The 16,644-nt window shown below is 40.4% G+C and overlaps 2 protein-coding genes and 1 long non-coding RNA gene across 3 annotated transcripts; 1 reads left to right on the top strand and 2 right to left on the bottom strand.

Moving 5' to 3' along the window:
* Positions 1–1,354: 1,354 nt before the first annotated feature.
* On the bottom strand, positions 1,355–3,725 carry LOC308311091. Its single transcript, XR_013963585.1, has 4 exons — positions 3,600–3,725; positions 3,277–3,373; positions 2,750–2,836; positions 1,355–1,618 (listed from the first exon to the last, which is right to left on the bottom strand). It is a non-coding gene; the product is annotated as an uncharacterized lncRNA (long non-coding RNA).
* Positions 3,726–4,695: 970 nt separating this feature from the next.
* On the bottom strand, positions 4,696–6,079 carry LOC308310675 (uncharacterized protein; the record flags this gene model as incomplete). Its single annotated transcript, XM_080757055.1, has 4 exons — positions 4,696–4,794; positions 5,315–5,363; positions 5,808–5,887; positions 5,996–6,079. The coding sequence occupies 4 exons, from the start codon at positions 6,077–6,079 to the stop codon at positions 4,696–4,698; spliced, it is 312 nt and encodes a 103-aa protein (XP_080613181.1).
* A 6,752-nt stretch (positions 6,080–12,831) lies between these two features.
* Positions 12,832–16,235, top strand: LOC308311077 (aldo-keto reductase family 1 member D1-like; the record flags this gene model as incomplete). Its single annotated transcript, XM_080757597.1, has 9 exons — positions 12,832–12,924; positions 13,115–13,282; positions 13,425–13,541; positions 13,924–14,001; positions 14,418–14,540; positions 14,714–14,823; positions 15,031–15,196; positions 15,301–15,383; positions 16,140–16,235. 9 exons carry the CDS (start codon positions 12,832–12,834, stop codon positions 16,180–16,182), a joined length of 981 nt encoding a protein of 326 aa, XP_080613723.1. The 3' UTR covers positions 16,183–16,235.
* Between the last annotated feature and the right edge of the window lie 409 nt (positions 16,236–16,644).

Raw genomic sequence — 16,644 nt, 5'->3', positions numbered from 1 at the left:
CGACCCTGAAATCACATATCAGGTAAAAAAATTCCTACAAGGCTCTCTTTAAGTCTATCAGAGCAACCGCCCTCAGGCCTACGTTACACAGCGTCACCACAGTTTTATAACAACAAACAAGGCGAAGCCGTCCGCTCAGAACTGTCCACCTGCACACTTGACAGTGTGCTGCAGGCGTCACGTGGTTAAAACTGCACAGAGCAATCCAAACCGGCAGTCTTGTAGCTCCTGCACAGGGCTCAAGCACAAAGCACTAGGCTACTGCGCATCTCATCCACGAGCTCAACTTGCAGATTGGCCATCTTGACAGAACAGCTTTCCAAAGACCAGAAATTGTCACCGCACGGCACAGGTGACGCATCATTCTTCCGAAGCACATGATTGCAGAATTCAGAGTCCAGAGTGCCAACAGCACTTATATCCCTCATTTAGGAAACCAGCGTGGAGACATTCGCGGATAGCAGACTAGCCACGCATCATTATCATATATCTGAAAAATAAAGGAAACCAGTGTTATACACAAAGAAAATACATAACCTAACTTAAACTAAACGGAGCATAAGCGTACAGGGCATTCTCAAATGTCAAGGAAATGTGGAACGCTTGTACATTTAAGGACGTCATAAACCAAGCCATGAGAAGCTGTTTTCTGTGACATGTGTGGTCTGGAGGTCTCTGATGTCATGTGTACAAGACCCACCCACCCCTGGGGTGGGGGGTAATAATGTATTTAAGCTGAAGCCTGACTGAGATGTGGGGAGTCAGTACGGACAGCATCATGCATAAATTACAATCAACATGAAACATATTACTTTTTTTACATTTTCTTTTGACTATGGCGTCTTCTCTCGTGTATCATCAGATGTCCGGCTCCATGCTCGCCTCTCCTTGGAGGCCAGTTGGGTCAAAACAAAGTATACCACATTGTGACAGCTGTAGTGAGTCTACAGTCCACCTGCCTGCTGGCAATATAGCCTGGTTGTGATATGTAGATGGGATTGATATTTTTTGTTTGTTTTTTTAAGTCATTCTATAACAACAAAGTAATTGAATTTATTTTATGTATTAATTGTATTTTATATATTACTATGTTATTACTAATTTTATGTATAACTATATTACTAATTGTATTTATTTGATGTATTACTATGTTATTACTAATTTTACTTCATGCATTACAAATTGTATTTGTTTTATGTATTACTGTTATTACTCATTTTATTTTTATGCATTTATTTATTTTATGTATTACTGTTATTACTAATTTTATGCATTTCTATATTGATAATTTAATTTATTTTATGTATTATTGTCTATTACTAATTATATTTATTTTATCCATTACTATGCTATTACTAATTTTATTTTATGTATTACTCATTTTAATTTACTTTTATTTTACTATTTTAATTTACTTTTATTTTACTATAATCTATTTTTTTATCGTTCGTTTTATCCATTTATTTATATTATTATCTAGTTATTTATATTGGTTTATTATTTTATTGTTTAGAGCCCTGATTGATCACATCTACATATCACCACTACCAGTCAGGATCTGAGTGACTCAGAACCCTGGTGACCTCCAGATGGAGCCACACAGGAGACCAGCAACGTCCTAAAGAAAAGAAAGAAATGCTCATTACTACTTTGTTCATAAAACAATATTGATTGAAATATTTATTAACAGTTTGCAGAATTACAGTACATGTCAAGCACAAACTCAATACAAAGACTGTTAACTGCAAGTGGACGACCCAATTAAGCATTACACTTGTTTACAAGAGGGTCCACCATGTTCAATTCTTCAAAACATTTAGAGACGTACAAATAAGACACTTCTATATAGTCAAAGAACAGAACAGGAATTCATCATAAAGGAGGTAAAAAGGGAAAATAAACGTATACAGTGAGGGGAAAAAGGGAGTCAAGGGATTCACATGTCTTAATGACTGTTGGTAGGGCGTTCCACATTTTGGTGGCATAGGAGTGAAAATAATTTAGTCCCTTGTTTGTGCCGAATCTGGGTTGTACATGGTTCGTTGCACTCCCTCTGGTGTTGTGGGTGTGGACTTCGTTAACATAAAGGAAGTATCTAGGTGGTGTATCGAATCTTGTGGACCAGACCCATTGCAAGATGCTGTACTCTGTCGTCGACCCTAAGCCATTCCAGCCTGTCAAAGTGGGCAGGAGTGAGGTAGGTTCGGGGGGTGAGGCCAAGTAGGAGCCTGACCAGTTTGTTTTGGGAGGTCTGGAGCCTAGTTTTAAGGTCCTTTGAGGTGCTGTGGTACCAGGAGGTGCATGCATAGTCAAAGAAACCTTGTACGAGGGCTCCAGTGAGGAGATCCTGTAAAGGAATCTTGTTCTTTGGTTGACTTTTTTGATTACGTTGGTGGCCATTTTATCACCGGAAAGATTAGCCTCCAGGATGGAACCTAGGTAGGTAATTTCATCTTTACGTGTGATAACATTGTCACCAACTCTAACCAAGAAGCCATTTGCCTTGCTGAGATTACTATTAGATCCAAAGAGAATGGATTCAGTTTTTCCCAGGTGTAAAGATAGTTTGTTATCAGCGAGCCAGGTGCAGATTCTACCGAGTTCAGAGCTGAGGGCCTTTTCAACCTGCAGTTTGTTCCTGTCCGAGACTAGCAGTGCAGAGTCATCTGCGAACAGGAACAAGTTGCAGTCACAAGCTGATGTCATGTCATGATCATAGTGTGTGTGCGTGTGTTGTATATATAGTTACCTTGCTGTGATGTAACTCCAAAGGTGATCAGAAATAGTTGCTCCATCGGCTAGAAACGTGCTCTTCACCGGCATGATGATCTTGTTCCTAAAAAAAGTCTATAGTCAACCCTAACTGATTACAGAACATGATATAAAAAAACACAACTAGAAGGATTTAGGCCTGTCACAATTACCTAATCGCCAAGTATTTGAGATACTTTTTTAGAGATTAGTCATAATCGTCTCCATGTTGAAAATGTTCATATATTGTCAAACATTTTAAAGAAATAATGGAAGCAACCGATATACAAGCTCTAAACGTGTCACTTTGTAATTTTCTTCTCTTTTAGTGTATAAAGTTGTTGAATTATGCCATGTGCAGCTTTTTCTTTACAAAGCCTACAAAAGCCAAAGTTTTATTTAGAATGTTATGTTATGACGCAATTAAATTGTTACTAGTAATTTATTTGAGAAACAATTAAATCGGCCATTATAAAACCTAAAATTCCGACAGGCCTAAACGGGTTCCAGTGATGTCTACCGAACCTTCCAGCTCCATCCGAGCCTCCCAGCGACCCAGAAGTCCTCAGCGGAAACACCCAGGGAAAGCTTCGGATCTCGGGCATCGGCTGAGATCTCCATTCTAACAAAGAACGAAAGACAGACAGACAGACACACACGCACCCCAAATTAGCTTTGCTGTGTGTGTGTGGGGGTGTGTGTCCTGTCACAACATACACATGCACTTACAGTAACGTTTAAGAATAGGGATTGACCGATTATCGGCAACGGACGATTATTGGCTTTTTACTATAAAGCCTATAAAAAAGCCCCAACCCTAAAGCGGTTCGTACTGTCGAGTTCCTCACCGAAGCGGTTCGTATATGTTGAGTTCCTCTCCGAAGTCCTCCAGCGTCTACCCAGATCTCCGTCCTCCGTCCTCCCATCCATCCAGGCCCAGGTCCGAAGTCCTCCAGCGTCTACACAGATCTCCGTCCTCTGTCCTCCCATCCATCCAGGCCCAGGTCGGGAGTCCTCCAGCGTCTACCCAGATCTCCGTCCTCTGTCCTCCCATCCATCCAGGCCCAGGTCCGAAGTCCTCCAGCGTCTACCCAGATCTCCGTCCTCTGTCCTCCCATCCATCCAGGCCCAGGTGCGAAGTCCTCCAGCGTCTACCCAGATCTTGGGGGAGCTTTGGAACGGATCTCTGTCCGGGAACATCAGCTCGTCTATCGATATCTCCATTCTAACATAGAAAGAAAAGAAAAAAAACACACCAAATTAGCTTTGCTCTGTGTGTGCGTGTGTGTGTGTGTGCGTGTACCCTGTCCAGCAGTGGCGTTCCAGCGACGTCTACCCAGATCTCCGTCCTCCCATCCATCCATGGACAGACCTGCAGATCTCTAGAGGCTTCAGCTGCGTCTGCCATTTCCATCCCGAGAGAGAAAGAAGAAAGCATTAGCTCTACAAGCTCACAACACGTTGCAACGCGGTGTGAGCTTGTAGATCTGCTATTTTTTGCTGAACGCTCCCCCCAGAATAGGGATGCTGGGGTTTTAAGACTTTGATTAGCTTGGAAGGCTGACAGACATTCAACCACAGTGCCACTAGGAGGCATCAACACATGTACAGTCCTCAACATCTTTTGTCATTTTTTATTCAAGTGCTTCTAAAAGCAGATGAGATATTGACTCTCAAACTATTGTGCAGAGTCATTTAGATTTATCATAAAATATTTAAAACATTTGGATGACTGTAGTAAATGATGCCATTCTTCGTGCCATAACAGTACAAAAGCAGTTATCCATCCTCAGAAACAAGAAAGAACTATTCCTACTCACAGCTCATCAGAGTCCTCTGAGGAAGGGGGGGGGAGCTTTGGAACGGATCTCTGTCCGGGAACATCAGCTCGTCTATCGATATCTCCATTCTGACAAAGAAAGAAAAGAAAAAAAACACACCAAATTAGCGTTGCTCTGTGTGTGCATGTGTGTGTGTGTGTGTGTGTGCGCGTGTACCCTGTCCAGCAGTGGCGTTCCAGCGACGTCTCCCACGATCTCCATCCTAACAAAGAAATAAAGATTGATTAGAGTGACCAAGAGCCAGATATATATATATATATATATAGCCTAGTCCTACATCAAACTTTTATTTATAGAGAAATTTTAAAACAGAAGCTAAACATATCACTTGCAGTAATCAACGTTTAAAGGACCACTTCACCACCTTTCAACCTATCTTCATTATACTAGTCCTCACTAATAATGGCTACCATTTTTTTGGTGTCTCATAGGACTGTGGGCAGTTCAGAAACCCGTCCACCAGTGACATCATCGATAAGGATTCCAAGCTATTAGAAACGGCAGGCTTTCTAGTCCTGAAAAGTTGCAATGCAAAAATGGAAGCCATCGTTCTCACGATAATAAAAATCTAAACATTTTTGTAAATAAATATTGTTTAAAAAGAATCTGCCTAACGATGATGTCACTGGTGGATGAGTTTCTGAACAGCACAGTCCTCCTATGAGAAGCAGACTGAGTGGGATCTTTTTTTACTATAGAGTTCTTACTGTGCGGTTCCTCACCTGGCAGGCCCAGGTCCGAAGTCCTCCGGCATCTACCCAGATCTCCGGCCTAAGAAAGAAAGACATGTAAAGACAATATTTTGCAGCTTTTGTTGAGCTGCAAATTCAGAACCACTTAAACCCTCATATATATATATATATATATATATATATATATAATTTGATAAAACAGACCTTTAAAGAGAGCATTTGGTATATGCTCCGATTTCACTCTACACAGATTGATTTGCCAAAAATAGCAGATCTACAACAAACATGTTGCAACGCGGTGTGAGCTTGTAGATCTGCTATTTTTGCTGAACGCTCCCCCCCAGAATAGGGATGCTGGGGTTGAAGTGGTTCAAAAGTGTCATTAGACTTTGATTAGCTTGGAGAGCTGACAGACATTCAACCAGTGCCACTAAGAGGCATCATACTGCCATGCTATACTTCGTGCCATCACAGTACAAAAGCAGATATCCATCCTCAGAAACAAAGAAATATTCCTACTCACAGCTCATCAGAAGTTCGCAGAGGAAACCCCCGGGAGGGAAGCTTTGGAACGGATCTCTGTCCTTCCACGACGCATCCACCCTGACAAAGAAAGAACAAAAGATTAATTAAAGTGACCAAGAGACATTGTGTACTTTCACATCATACACAAAATGTATAGAGAACATTTAAAACAGAAGCTGACCATACCATTCCATGGACAGCGAGAACTGCAGATATCCACCTGTATGGGCGCCGGTTGAGCCTCGATCGCAGCATCTGGAAGGAAGACATGGTGGTTATAGTCTATGAATGGCTGAAGAGCTTTGCACATCACTCACTTGTTGCTGCCGCCAATAGGAATTTGTGATGTCTGTGTGGCGACAATTTCTGTGTCTGTCCATTCTTATTTATTTTTAATAATACATACAATTTATATAGCACTTTTCAAGGTACCCAAAGTTGCTTCACAAAACAGAAGTAAAAACAAATTAGAAAATAAAGTAGTTAAGGTTTAAAAACTAGAAATCATTTTTTGGCATGTTTGTGAAGCTTTTCGGTTCCACACCAGTAACGACCGAGGCAGCAGGGTGAGAAAGCTCAAGAATGGCGTCCCATAGGGGGTCAGTGCTGGCACTGAATGATGCTGTTCAACATCTACAAACCCACGACCTCCCTGCAACAACATCAAGTATGGCTATGCAGACAACCCGAGTACTGTGCCCCAGTCTGGAGCCGTAGCACTCACGTCAAGAAGCTGGATGCAGCCCTCAACACCGGATGGGCCACCCCAAAACAAACAACTGCCTGCCCTCGCTGGAATCACTCCAACAGAGATCAGACGAGAAGCAGCCACGCTAGCCCTCACCGGGAAGGCACAGCTGAGTGAATCCCAGCCACCTCCTCCACAAGGTCGTCAGAGACACCACAGCACACGTGCATCAAGTCACGGTGCCCTTTGCCACAACACACACACACACACACACACACGCATAAAGTCACGTTGCCCCTTTGCCACACAGGCCCAGGAAATGCTCCACACAACACCAGCTGACACCTCCAAGGCATCTTGGGTGAAGGCAAGACAGAGGGACCAGTGGAATACATCGAGGACCCCAAATATGTTCTTTGCCAGCACCTCCCATGCAAGGAGTGGACAACCCTCAAAGCAGAAGTGGGACATCTCAGACAGTGCCCACTGTGAATGCGAGGATCCACTACAGACTGTGGAACACGTAATGACCATTTGCCCCAAATACCGGCCACCGAATGGTGATCGTGGCTTAGGTGACCTAGACAATGACACATTGTACTGGCTTGCGGCAACAGAGCTGAAGTTCTATGGACATACGGCAGAAGATGTTTAAGAAACTTATTTTTTGTAATTTCTTCATTTTTTCGGCAAACCTTTGTGGCATATAATTTATGGAACATGTGGATGTTTCTTTATTTATTGGTGAAGTTTTAGTGCCACTTGTGGCATTCTTTGAAATGTATTGACACGTTTGATATATGTTTTTGTTAGGGATGTCCGATATTATCGGCCGATAAAGGCATTAAAAATTAATAACTCTAACCCTTAATTTTATTAAAAACATCTACAAGCTCACAATACAATAAGACATGTGAGCTTGTAGATCTGCCATTTTCATAATATTTTTATACATTTGAAAACTTGAGATGAGAGATTAGATCATTTTAGATGAGACATTTTATACCAAAACCTTTGTACCTTTACTCGAGTACATGTTGAATTGTAACGGAGTATTTCTATATTGCAGTATTGCCTACTTTTATTTAAGTAAAATTTTTGAGTTATGTTTCCACCACTGGAAAAAGCCTGCATATAATATATATATATATCGGTATCTGTTGATATCGGCAATTAGGAGTTGGACAAGATCCAACACTGACTGTAGGACATCCCTTGATTTGTGTGATTTGTGTGCAGTTTAGTGAGTTTGTGGCATTTTGTGCAGCTTTTTTTTTTTTTTTTGTGAACGACCAAAGAGCACACCCAGTATGTATCACAAGGCTATTCCACCAGTCAGGTGTACTTATATCTACATCTCATAAGCGGCCATGAACTAAACACTACAGATATCACAACTTGACTTTGGCAGCAGCAAGAAACGACTGATATGCAAAGCTCTTCAGCCATGCTTCTCTCTATACAAACACTCATAATGTCCACATGGACATCTTAGCAGCCATGATGGGGTCGTTCACACAGGAGACCAGGTTCAGTGTTCCAGCAGCATCTACGGTCATCTCCATCTACATCTAGAAAAAAAGACATCAGAAGCTGACCATATCACTCACAGTAATAGAAACATTTTAAAAGGATCTCTGGCTAATAAGACAAATATTCCTTAACATTATACTTGCCATCTATAACTAAAATATAAACCAGTTAAATATTTTATTTCTTTCATATAATCTTTTACAGGAACTGTTCCCGTCGCAGGTTTATGATGTCCATGTGTGGTCCAGCGCTATGGAATGCACTTGCTAATAAAAAGTACTTAAAATATTGCTTTGATGCTTATATCAATTAAGCTGTTTTTGTATTAGCAAACACACGGACAGGCCTCTTTCATACTGGAGTAATTCATCCACTTCATTTACAGACATCAGTAAAACGTGACGTGACGTCCGTATTTAGAATACAACAGCAGCGCTTATTTTCCAGATCCAAACTTAGCGTTGCACAAAGCTTGCTTAATAGCGACATCAATTCATTCCAATCCACATTAAATGTCGCGCTCTGCGCATTCATTCATCCGTATGGTATAGCTCATTTCATTAGCTTCAATAGCGTGACACATCCATTATGGTTAGATCCTTCCAATCGATTCAATTTCAATACTTGTGTCCGTATCAGAGTAAAGATTTCAACTTGAATGTAGGGCCAATATGCCTTTCTTTCTTTTATCACCAGAGATATACGGTTTAACAACGTGCTCACACTTGGTCGTCTTGTCGTTTACTCACTTGTAGTTGTTTGTCGATGGTGATTGATGATGACTGCAACAGGTTGATATTATGGTAGGAGTTTGTGTTGTGTGTGTAGCGAACCAGGCTGGACAAAGAGGTTGAAGGCCGATTGATGATGTGAAGTTTCTTTAATGGATCAACGTGAAAACTAAAAACAAGACACAAACATATAATCAATACAGGCAGACATATCCAATAATGTGAGGCATTCATATAAACAAATACGTTTACAAATAACCAATAAAAGTTTCATATCAAACCATAATACCATATAAACAAACCAATAAAACAAGATCTCACAACAATATGACACAAACCAATAACCATAAAATGACATTCACCTTGTTCCCTCTCCAGCTAGGTGCTAACTTGTTAACGGGTGTCCCAATACCATGATGTCACTCAACCATGTAATTCTCCAGGAAAGTCACTAAAACCAATAAATCATATAATTAAAATCCAGCAGTTCCATTTCCATTCCATTTGTTATTTTGTTGGTATGCACTCACTTGATCTGTTTGGTGTTCCATTTCATCCTGTTGGTTTAGGCTTGGCTTTCAAAGATCAGGGTGGAGCACATGAGGAACAAACATTTTCTCCCTGACTGATGCATGCTGGGCTTTCTTTATCAGACAGTATGTGTCAAGTTATTCGGGATTTTTTCAGAAACCTTTCTTGCCCAAACTTGAAAAACGGCTTAGCCGACAGGGGGTACTGTGGTCAACTCACTTCTTTCCTCTTTTGTTTGTTTTTACTTGAGATTTAGTTGGTACAGTACAGGTAAGTACAGTAGGTATAGTTGTATTGGGTATTAGGCATTAGGTTGAAAACCTTAAACAGAGAAAAAGACAAAAAACAAATACAAGCTGTCATTAACTATGTAAGGTCATACTTAAACAAAAACAATAACTGAAATTCACTCATTTCACTCGAATAACCATAGTTACTAATGTAACCTACATGACTGAATCACTAGTCACTTGGGTAATCTAAATAAACAGGTTGTTTTAACTCATATTTCTTCCATAATTCAATTCAAGATCATCACATCAACTTAGCAAGCCTATATGCAACTTAAATCAAACTTATAGCTAATTATAGCAGTTAAATTTGGCCTAGCAGCACAAAAACATAAATAACTTTTATAACAAATTTAAGTAATGAAATAAACTTCAATGCAGTAACAATTAACGCACCAGTGGCATTCCCCTTGATGGCTTGAGGTTTCGGTCTTCCCAGCTCCAATGTTTGCAGTTCAGTTCATGAAAAGTCTTTGAGTTTGTTCTGCTTCTCTCCATGCTGTGTTCTCCACTGCTGCTGCTCTCATACTGGACAAACACTTCCTGTTTTCAGGGCCTCGCCCCAATCAGTGATTGTCACCAGGTGCTGACTACTCATGATCAGTGATTGACACCAATGATTGATGCCAATTAGGCCATGACTCTGGTGAGTGAGCAAGCTTCCTGTTTGCCCACATAGCCTTTCAAAATAAGAGCTTTTCCAAGTTACAAGTTATGTTGGAAAATATTGTGTTGAATCGGAACGTTGTCATACAGGCATACAGCACCCTCTATACAGAGTTCTATCGTTATGAGGAAGCAAAAAAACACACATAGTAGGCCTATTGGTTCAATTAGTCTGTCGGAAGTACCCACAGATTCTCAAAGTAGGTAATGAATGGTTGCCAGCTAGAAAAGAACCTTTCTGTTGAACCTCTAATTGTAATTTTTTTCCAATTTTAAAAATCCCATAATAATTTGTCAACTTTTAACCATGATACAATGTTTAAAATAAATCACACCTGTGTGAACTGTACATTTTCCCTTCATTGTCAATGGCATTTAATGTTTGTTGCCACAAATTTGCATATATGATCTAATTTCTCCTTTCATTGTTAATAGCAAATATTGAGACCTGTGGGGACAAAAGCTGTATATAGGAGTGCCCCTCGAAAAACGAATCTTTTCACCATGATCAAGTAAGATGACAACTGAATTTATGTGATTGGTTAGCTGATTTGCTCGTCTACATATGACGTAAATTTTCCTTTCATTGTCAATGGCATTTAATGTTTGTGTTGCTCCAAATTTAGTCATATTTCAAGCACATATGACGTAAATTCTCCTTTCATTGTTAATGGCAAATGTGAGACGAGACGAAAAGATATGTATAGGAGGGGCTAGCTACCCTCAAACATTTGCTCGTCTACATTATGACGTAAATTCTCCATTCAATGGGAATGTAATGTTTGTGTGGGACGAAAATAGACGATTTTCTCGTCCACATATGACATGAATTCTCCATTCATTGTCAATGGGAATTTAATGTTTGTGTAGGACGAAAATAGCCAATTAAGCTCAAACACATGACATCATTTTCCATTCATTGTCAATGGGAATTTAATGTTTGTGTAAGACGAAAATCTAGACTAATAGCTGAATATCATTGTACATCATAATGTCGTGCTCAGACACATGATGTCAATTCTCCACGAAAATCTACACTTAATAGCTGAATAATGCCCCTCAAAAAAAGGAAAAAAGTGCTTTATGTTGGCACATAAAGCCAACAGAAAAAGGGTTACTTCGAATCTCAAGAGGAAGTGCACCGGGTTGTCTGGTTGAGTCATTACTAGGAAATTATTACTGGTCAGTACGTGGACCATTGGTTGAGAAACAGTGGGATGTATACACATGATGCATAGCAAGTGTTACAAAAGCCCATATCCTCACCCAACACAACAGTGGTCCCCAGCCCCAGGTTAATTCTAAGTCAGGGTGGTCCCTCGTTCACAATCGGTTCAAAACCCCTGAAGTAAACCCTGGTCTGGGCTTTATGTGATGTATTATTTTTGTGTATTTTTGTTTAATTTATATAACATGAGCATGCACAGGATTTATGGGTTGAGGTTTGACTCTCCCTGTCAGCTCACCTAATAATTATATCTTAAACTAATCATTTTAGTAATGCCCTCAATCTTTGAGGACGGAATTGGTGCAATTTGGGGCGCCCAAAAATGCCCATGTATGGTGCCGAAATTGGGGCTGTGGTTGGCCACTGTGTTGGAAGGTGTGCCATTCTGCACTGTTCATTGGCTGAGCATCGCATAACGGTTGCGCCACAGGGGACACCCGTTATATATAAGTGACAGAGAGATGTCATAAGAGATTGTGAAACCCTCTCCTCATATCATTACCACAGAATGTACAGCCATAGATTATAGAACATGCATCTTGTATCATTGTGCACGTCAGTCTCTGATAAAGTAGTTGATGGTCATCAACCACACGTATCAAATATGCTTATGTAGACGAATGATTTTTAAGGGGCGCTAGCCCCTTCTACAGCTTTTGTCCCCACACGTCTCAAGATTTGCCATTGACAATGAAAGGGGAATTCAGGTCAAATGTCCGCTAAATCTTGTCCCCACACGTCTCAATATTTGCCATTGACAAATGACAATGAACGGAGAAATGACGTCAGAATTCCACTAAATATGACAAATTAAACATCAAAACATTACATGCCATTGACATTGAAGGGAAACTTTACGTCAAATGTAAACGAGCAAATCAGCTAACCAATCACAAGCAACAGGCATTCTGATGCCCCTAACTGAGGGCCCCTAACTTCACACAGGTGTGATTCTTTTCTGTATAAGTTCCCAATGGGTTCCCAGAACTCTGCCTTTATACCTCCCGAGCAAGGCCCAAATTAGAGACTTACCTGAAACCGAACCATAGCAACCGAACCTGTGTGAAATGCTCTATGTTTCACAGCACTAGTAGTAGTCAAGAATAGCTATACTTATTACCCATAGCTACAGTGTAACACACCAGAGTGTAGTGTACTGAGCAACAACGGAGTAACGGAGGCGGTTCTGTGGGAGGAGTTTGGCAAGTGAACGCAGAGCTGAGAATACTCATATAATACAATACTCTTCATGTGCAGGTTTATAGCTTGACCTTTATACTACACTGACTAACTAACTAACTAAGAGCCAAGCAAACCACACTTGATTTGCATTGCAGTGATTATCTCTCAGGAACATGGACCTGACAGCAGAGAGTCACTCTATCCCTTTGAGTGATGGAAACAAAATGCCTTTGATAGGATTAGGAACTTATGGGGATCCCCGGACGGTAAGATGAAAATAACATTGTTTTATTCCACCATCAGAACAGTGATTTCTGGCAACCTTAGTTCAAATAATTATGTAAGGAAAGCTAAAATTTTCAATAATGTTATATATCTGTACAACAGAAATAATTGCATACAGAGTAAATGTAACTTGACACTACTAAAGATATATGATGTTTGTGTGTTTGCTAGACTGCTAAGGAAACTGCACTTCAATCAGTGAAATTGGCTATTGAAACCGGATATAGACACATTGATGGGGCTCTGGTGTACTTCAATGAGCATGAAGTTGGGCAGGCCATTCGGGACAAACTTGCAGATGGAACTGTGAAGAGAGAGGACATCTTCTACTGTGGGAAAGTTCGTCAGAACATACATATATGTCTGAAATGAAAGCCTGGGTATCGAGGCTAGTAATAGAGTGATTCTCTTCAAAACCTTTAGAAATGTGGATGTGATCTGCTGGTTAATATCATGTCTTTTGATTTTGATTGACATGCAGCTTTGGAACACGTTCCATCCCCCGGAATTGGTACGACCTGCTTTGGAGCGAACCCTGAAGACCTTGCAACTTGACTATGTTGATCTATACATTATGGAAATGCCTACAGCCTTCAAGGTATAATGTATAATGTACGTCATATTCGGCATCCCATGCAGGAAATGTCACCATACTTTAGTATGGTGATACAGCATTGCATCAATGGAATGCAATCATATGATAATATGATCCCAGTTAACATTATAGCATCTCCTGGTTGAGAAGTAAGTAAGTAACCACTTTAACCAGTATATACCGGGCCTATAGTGATCCTCACATCTATCCACACACCTACGGTTGCACCGCCGATCTGACTCCATATATATGCAGATCTATGTATCTGTCAGTTCTTGTCGCTTTTATGCCCACATATGGAGATCACTGATGACATATATGCCATATATACTGATGCTTTTTTTTTTTGTAGAGCGTTGTGAAATTCTTTGTCTGTTTTATAAAGCCAGGAGACACATTTTATCCCAAGGATGAGAATGGCAAATGGGCCTACCATGAAACAGACCTCTGTGCTACATGGGAGGTGAGACACACACACACACACACACACACACACACACACACACACACACACACACACACACACACACACACACACACTGACCAGAAGTTCACTCCTCGTTGATATTGGGACGTTTGTCCTACTTTCAATCCATTACGTAACTTGAGCAAAACATTTGTTTTGTTCCTTCTTAATTAAAAAAGAACAGAGTAGCAGATAATTGTGTATACACAGCCTACAAACCCTCTGTTGTATTTGTCCCATATTGTGTCTTAACCTCCGGTGAACAAAACCATAAAATGTCATACAATCTAATGAATAAAGGCCAAAGTCCCAACTAACCAGCAGCAAGTCATATTGCCCTGGCTGTATCTTTAACCTATATCCCGGGTTCAATGTGCTACATTCTGACTATTTGTTTTTCCCACTTAAAAAAGGCAATGGAAGCTTGCAAAGATGCTGGACTGGTCAAATCTCTGGGAGTGTCCAACTTCAACAAGCGGCAGCTGGAACTGATTCTAAACAAACCTGGGCTGAAACACAAACCTGTCTCAAATCAGGTAGACACACCGTACACACGTAATCAGACCTAAGCTTGGCCGATTACAGTTATTATAGGCAAGGTGCAATTGACTCAATTATGACCACTACAGGCTCATGGACCCAGCGTGAAAGATAGTATTTTATCTTATGTACTTTTATTTGAATCAACTGTTTATTTTGTCATACACAGGTTGAATGCCATCCGTATTTCACTCAGCCAAAGTTGCTTGAATACTGCCGACAGAAAGATATCGTCATTGTGGGATACAGCCCCATAGGAACATCCAGAGATGCTTCATGGTATGCTGGAGAAATGTGTTATTCATTACACTGTGATAACCACTTTCAACCTGGAATTCCTATTTTGGTCACTTTTCAGCTGGAAATGTAGAGAGAGAATGATAATGCAAAGAATGGGAAAGCAGCATGTCTAATCTATCTGTCTCACGGAGGCCATGGTATAAGTACTTATCTGTGTGTTGGTCAATTTCCCATTAATTTCAATAGGGTAAACCTCACATGCCCACCCTTGCTGGAAGATGCAGTTTTGGTATCTATTGCCAAAAAGTATCAAAAGAGCACAGCCCAGGTGGCCCTGCGTTTCAATGTCCAAAGAGGTGTGGTGGTCATTCCAAAGAGCTTCAGTCCCCAGCGCATAAAGGAGAACTTTCAGGTGTCAACCCAAGTTTATTTATATATTGCACATTTCAAACGGCATTTATTCGTTTATTCAGTGTGTGGACCTCCAAAACATGCTTGTTTTGTCAATCTTTGCAGATATTTGACTTTTCGCTTTCTGAGGAAGACATGAAGGCAATCGAGGGGCTGAACAAGAACATTCGTTTTGTGGAGCTTCTCATGTGCGTAGGCCGGCCTACACAGCAGACCGATAAGCAAATAACAAATTATCTTATAAACACTGTATGCACAGGAAAATAAAGGTGTCAGCTGGAACCGAAACTACTTCTTCAGAGTGATGCCAAGGACCCTTAACATTTAAACCCTAGCCTATAATAATAGTCGGCATCGGGCACCTTAACCCAGCTTTCGGTTCATCCTGCAGCGCCAGTTCTGCTTATCAAAAGTGTCCCACTGGGCGCTGGAATTCCACGCCCATTTAAAGTTTGAATTAAATACGTTGAGATCGTTTCGGCCCCAAGACCTAGAGTTCATGGACCTCGGGTCCCCCAGGGAACTACACTTGGTCTCCAAATTGGATATGCACACCAGGAGTGCAGTATTAGTTTGTATTGCACAGTGTGCCCAGTGTGCTATATCCAAATGCGCATGATGCATAAAGTGAGTTTATGGTAGTTTAGCATTGTTTAATGCAATCAGATAGATCTGTTTGGATGTAGGGGCTGTGAAGGCCATAAAGTTTTTTTTTTTGCCACTCAGTAGGCATTCCCGCATAACTTCCGGGTATGATGTCACGCGCATACCCTCTATATGAAAGTCATGATGCCTTAAAAAATACATCTATATATGGTTCCTCAAATAAATGTGACCCAAAAAAGTTGAATGAAGAACCATTCACTACTAAAGGTTCTTTAGTACGTGATTGTTCTTCGTGGAACCATAGCTTTTGTAATTTGTGTATTACTTTACTTTGACAGGTGGAATGATCACCCTGAGTATCCATTTCATGACAACTTCTAGAGCCTTCGATGAAGACACCTCTATATTTCAACAAATAAACACATACTTTAATACTTTATAGCATTGTCTCTCATTTCATTACTGTATTTATAATAATGAATTTGAAATATTGACTTGAACCAGCAGGTGTCACTGTCAACCAAACCTACAACCATATAACTCAACACTTCTGTTTCTGGCTGATATTTGTAACTTTAACACATTGCATTGTTTTGTTTTTTTTGTCAATTGATTATCAATGCCACAGAGGGTTTTTCTAGTTTGAATAACAACAATACAGTTTTGTATTTAAGCTTTTGTTTTATTTCACGTAAGATACAAATACAAATGCAACTAAGAAGGCTACACAGCACAATCCTGTTACGCTTTACTCACTTTGTAACTGAATAGTACGGGCCTATGAGTAGTATTTATATTTATTTTTGTGCAGAGTCAGAGTGGACTTAATGTAAGTCGGAGTGC

Source organism: Protomyctophum bolini, assembly GCF_963924005.1.
Source record: "Protomyctophum bolini genome assembly, chromosome: 23".
NCBI classification, from domain to species: domain Eukaryota; kingdom Metazoa; phylum Chordata; class Actinopteri; order Myctophiformes; family Myctophidae; genus Protomyctophum; species Protomyctophum bolini.
This window is presented reverse-complemented; position numbering and strand designations above follow the sequence as displayed.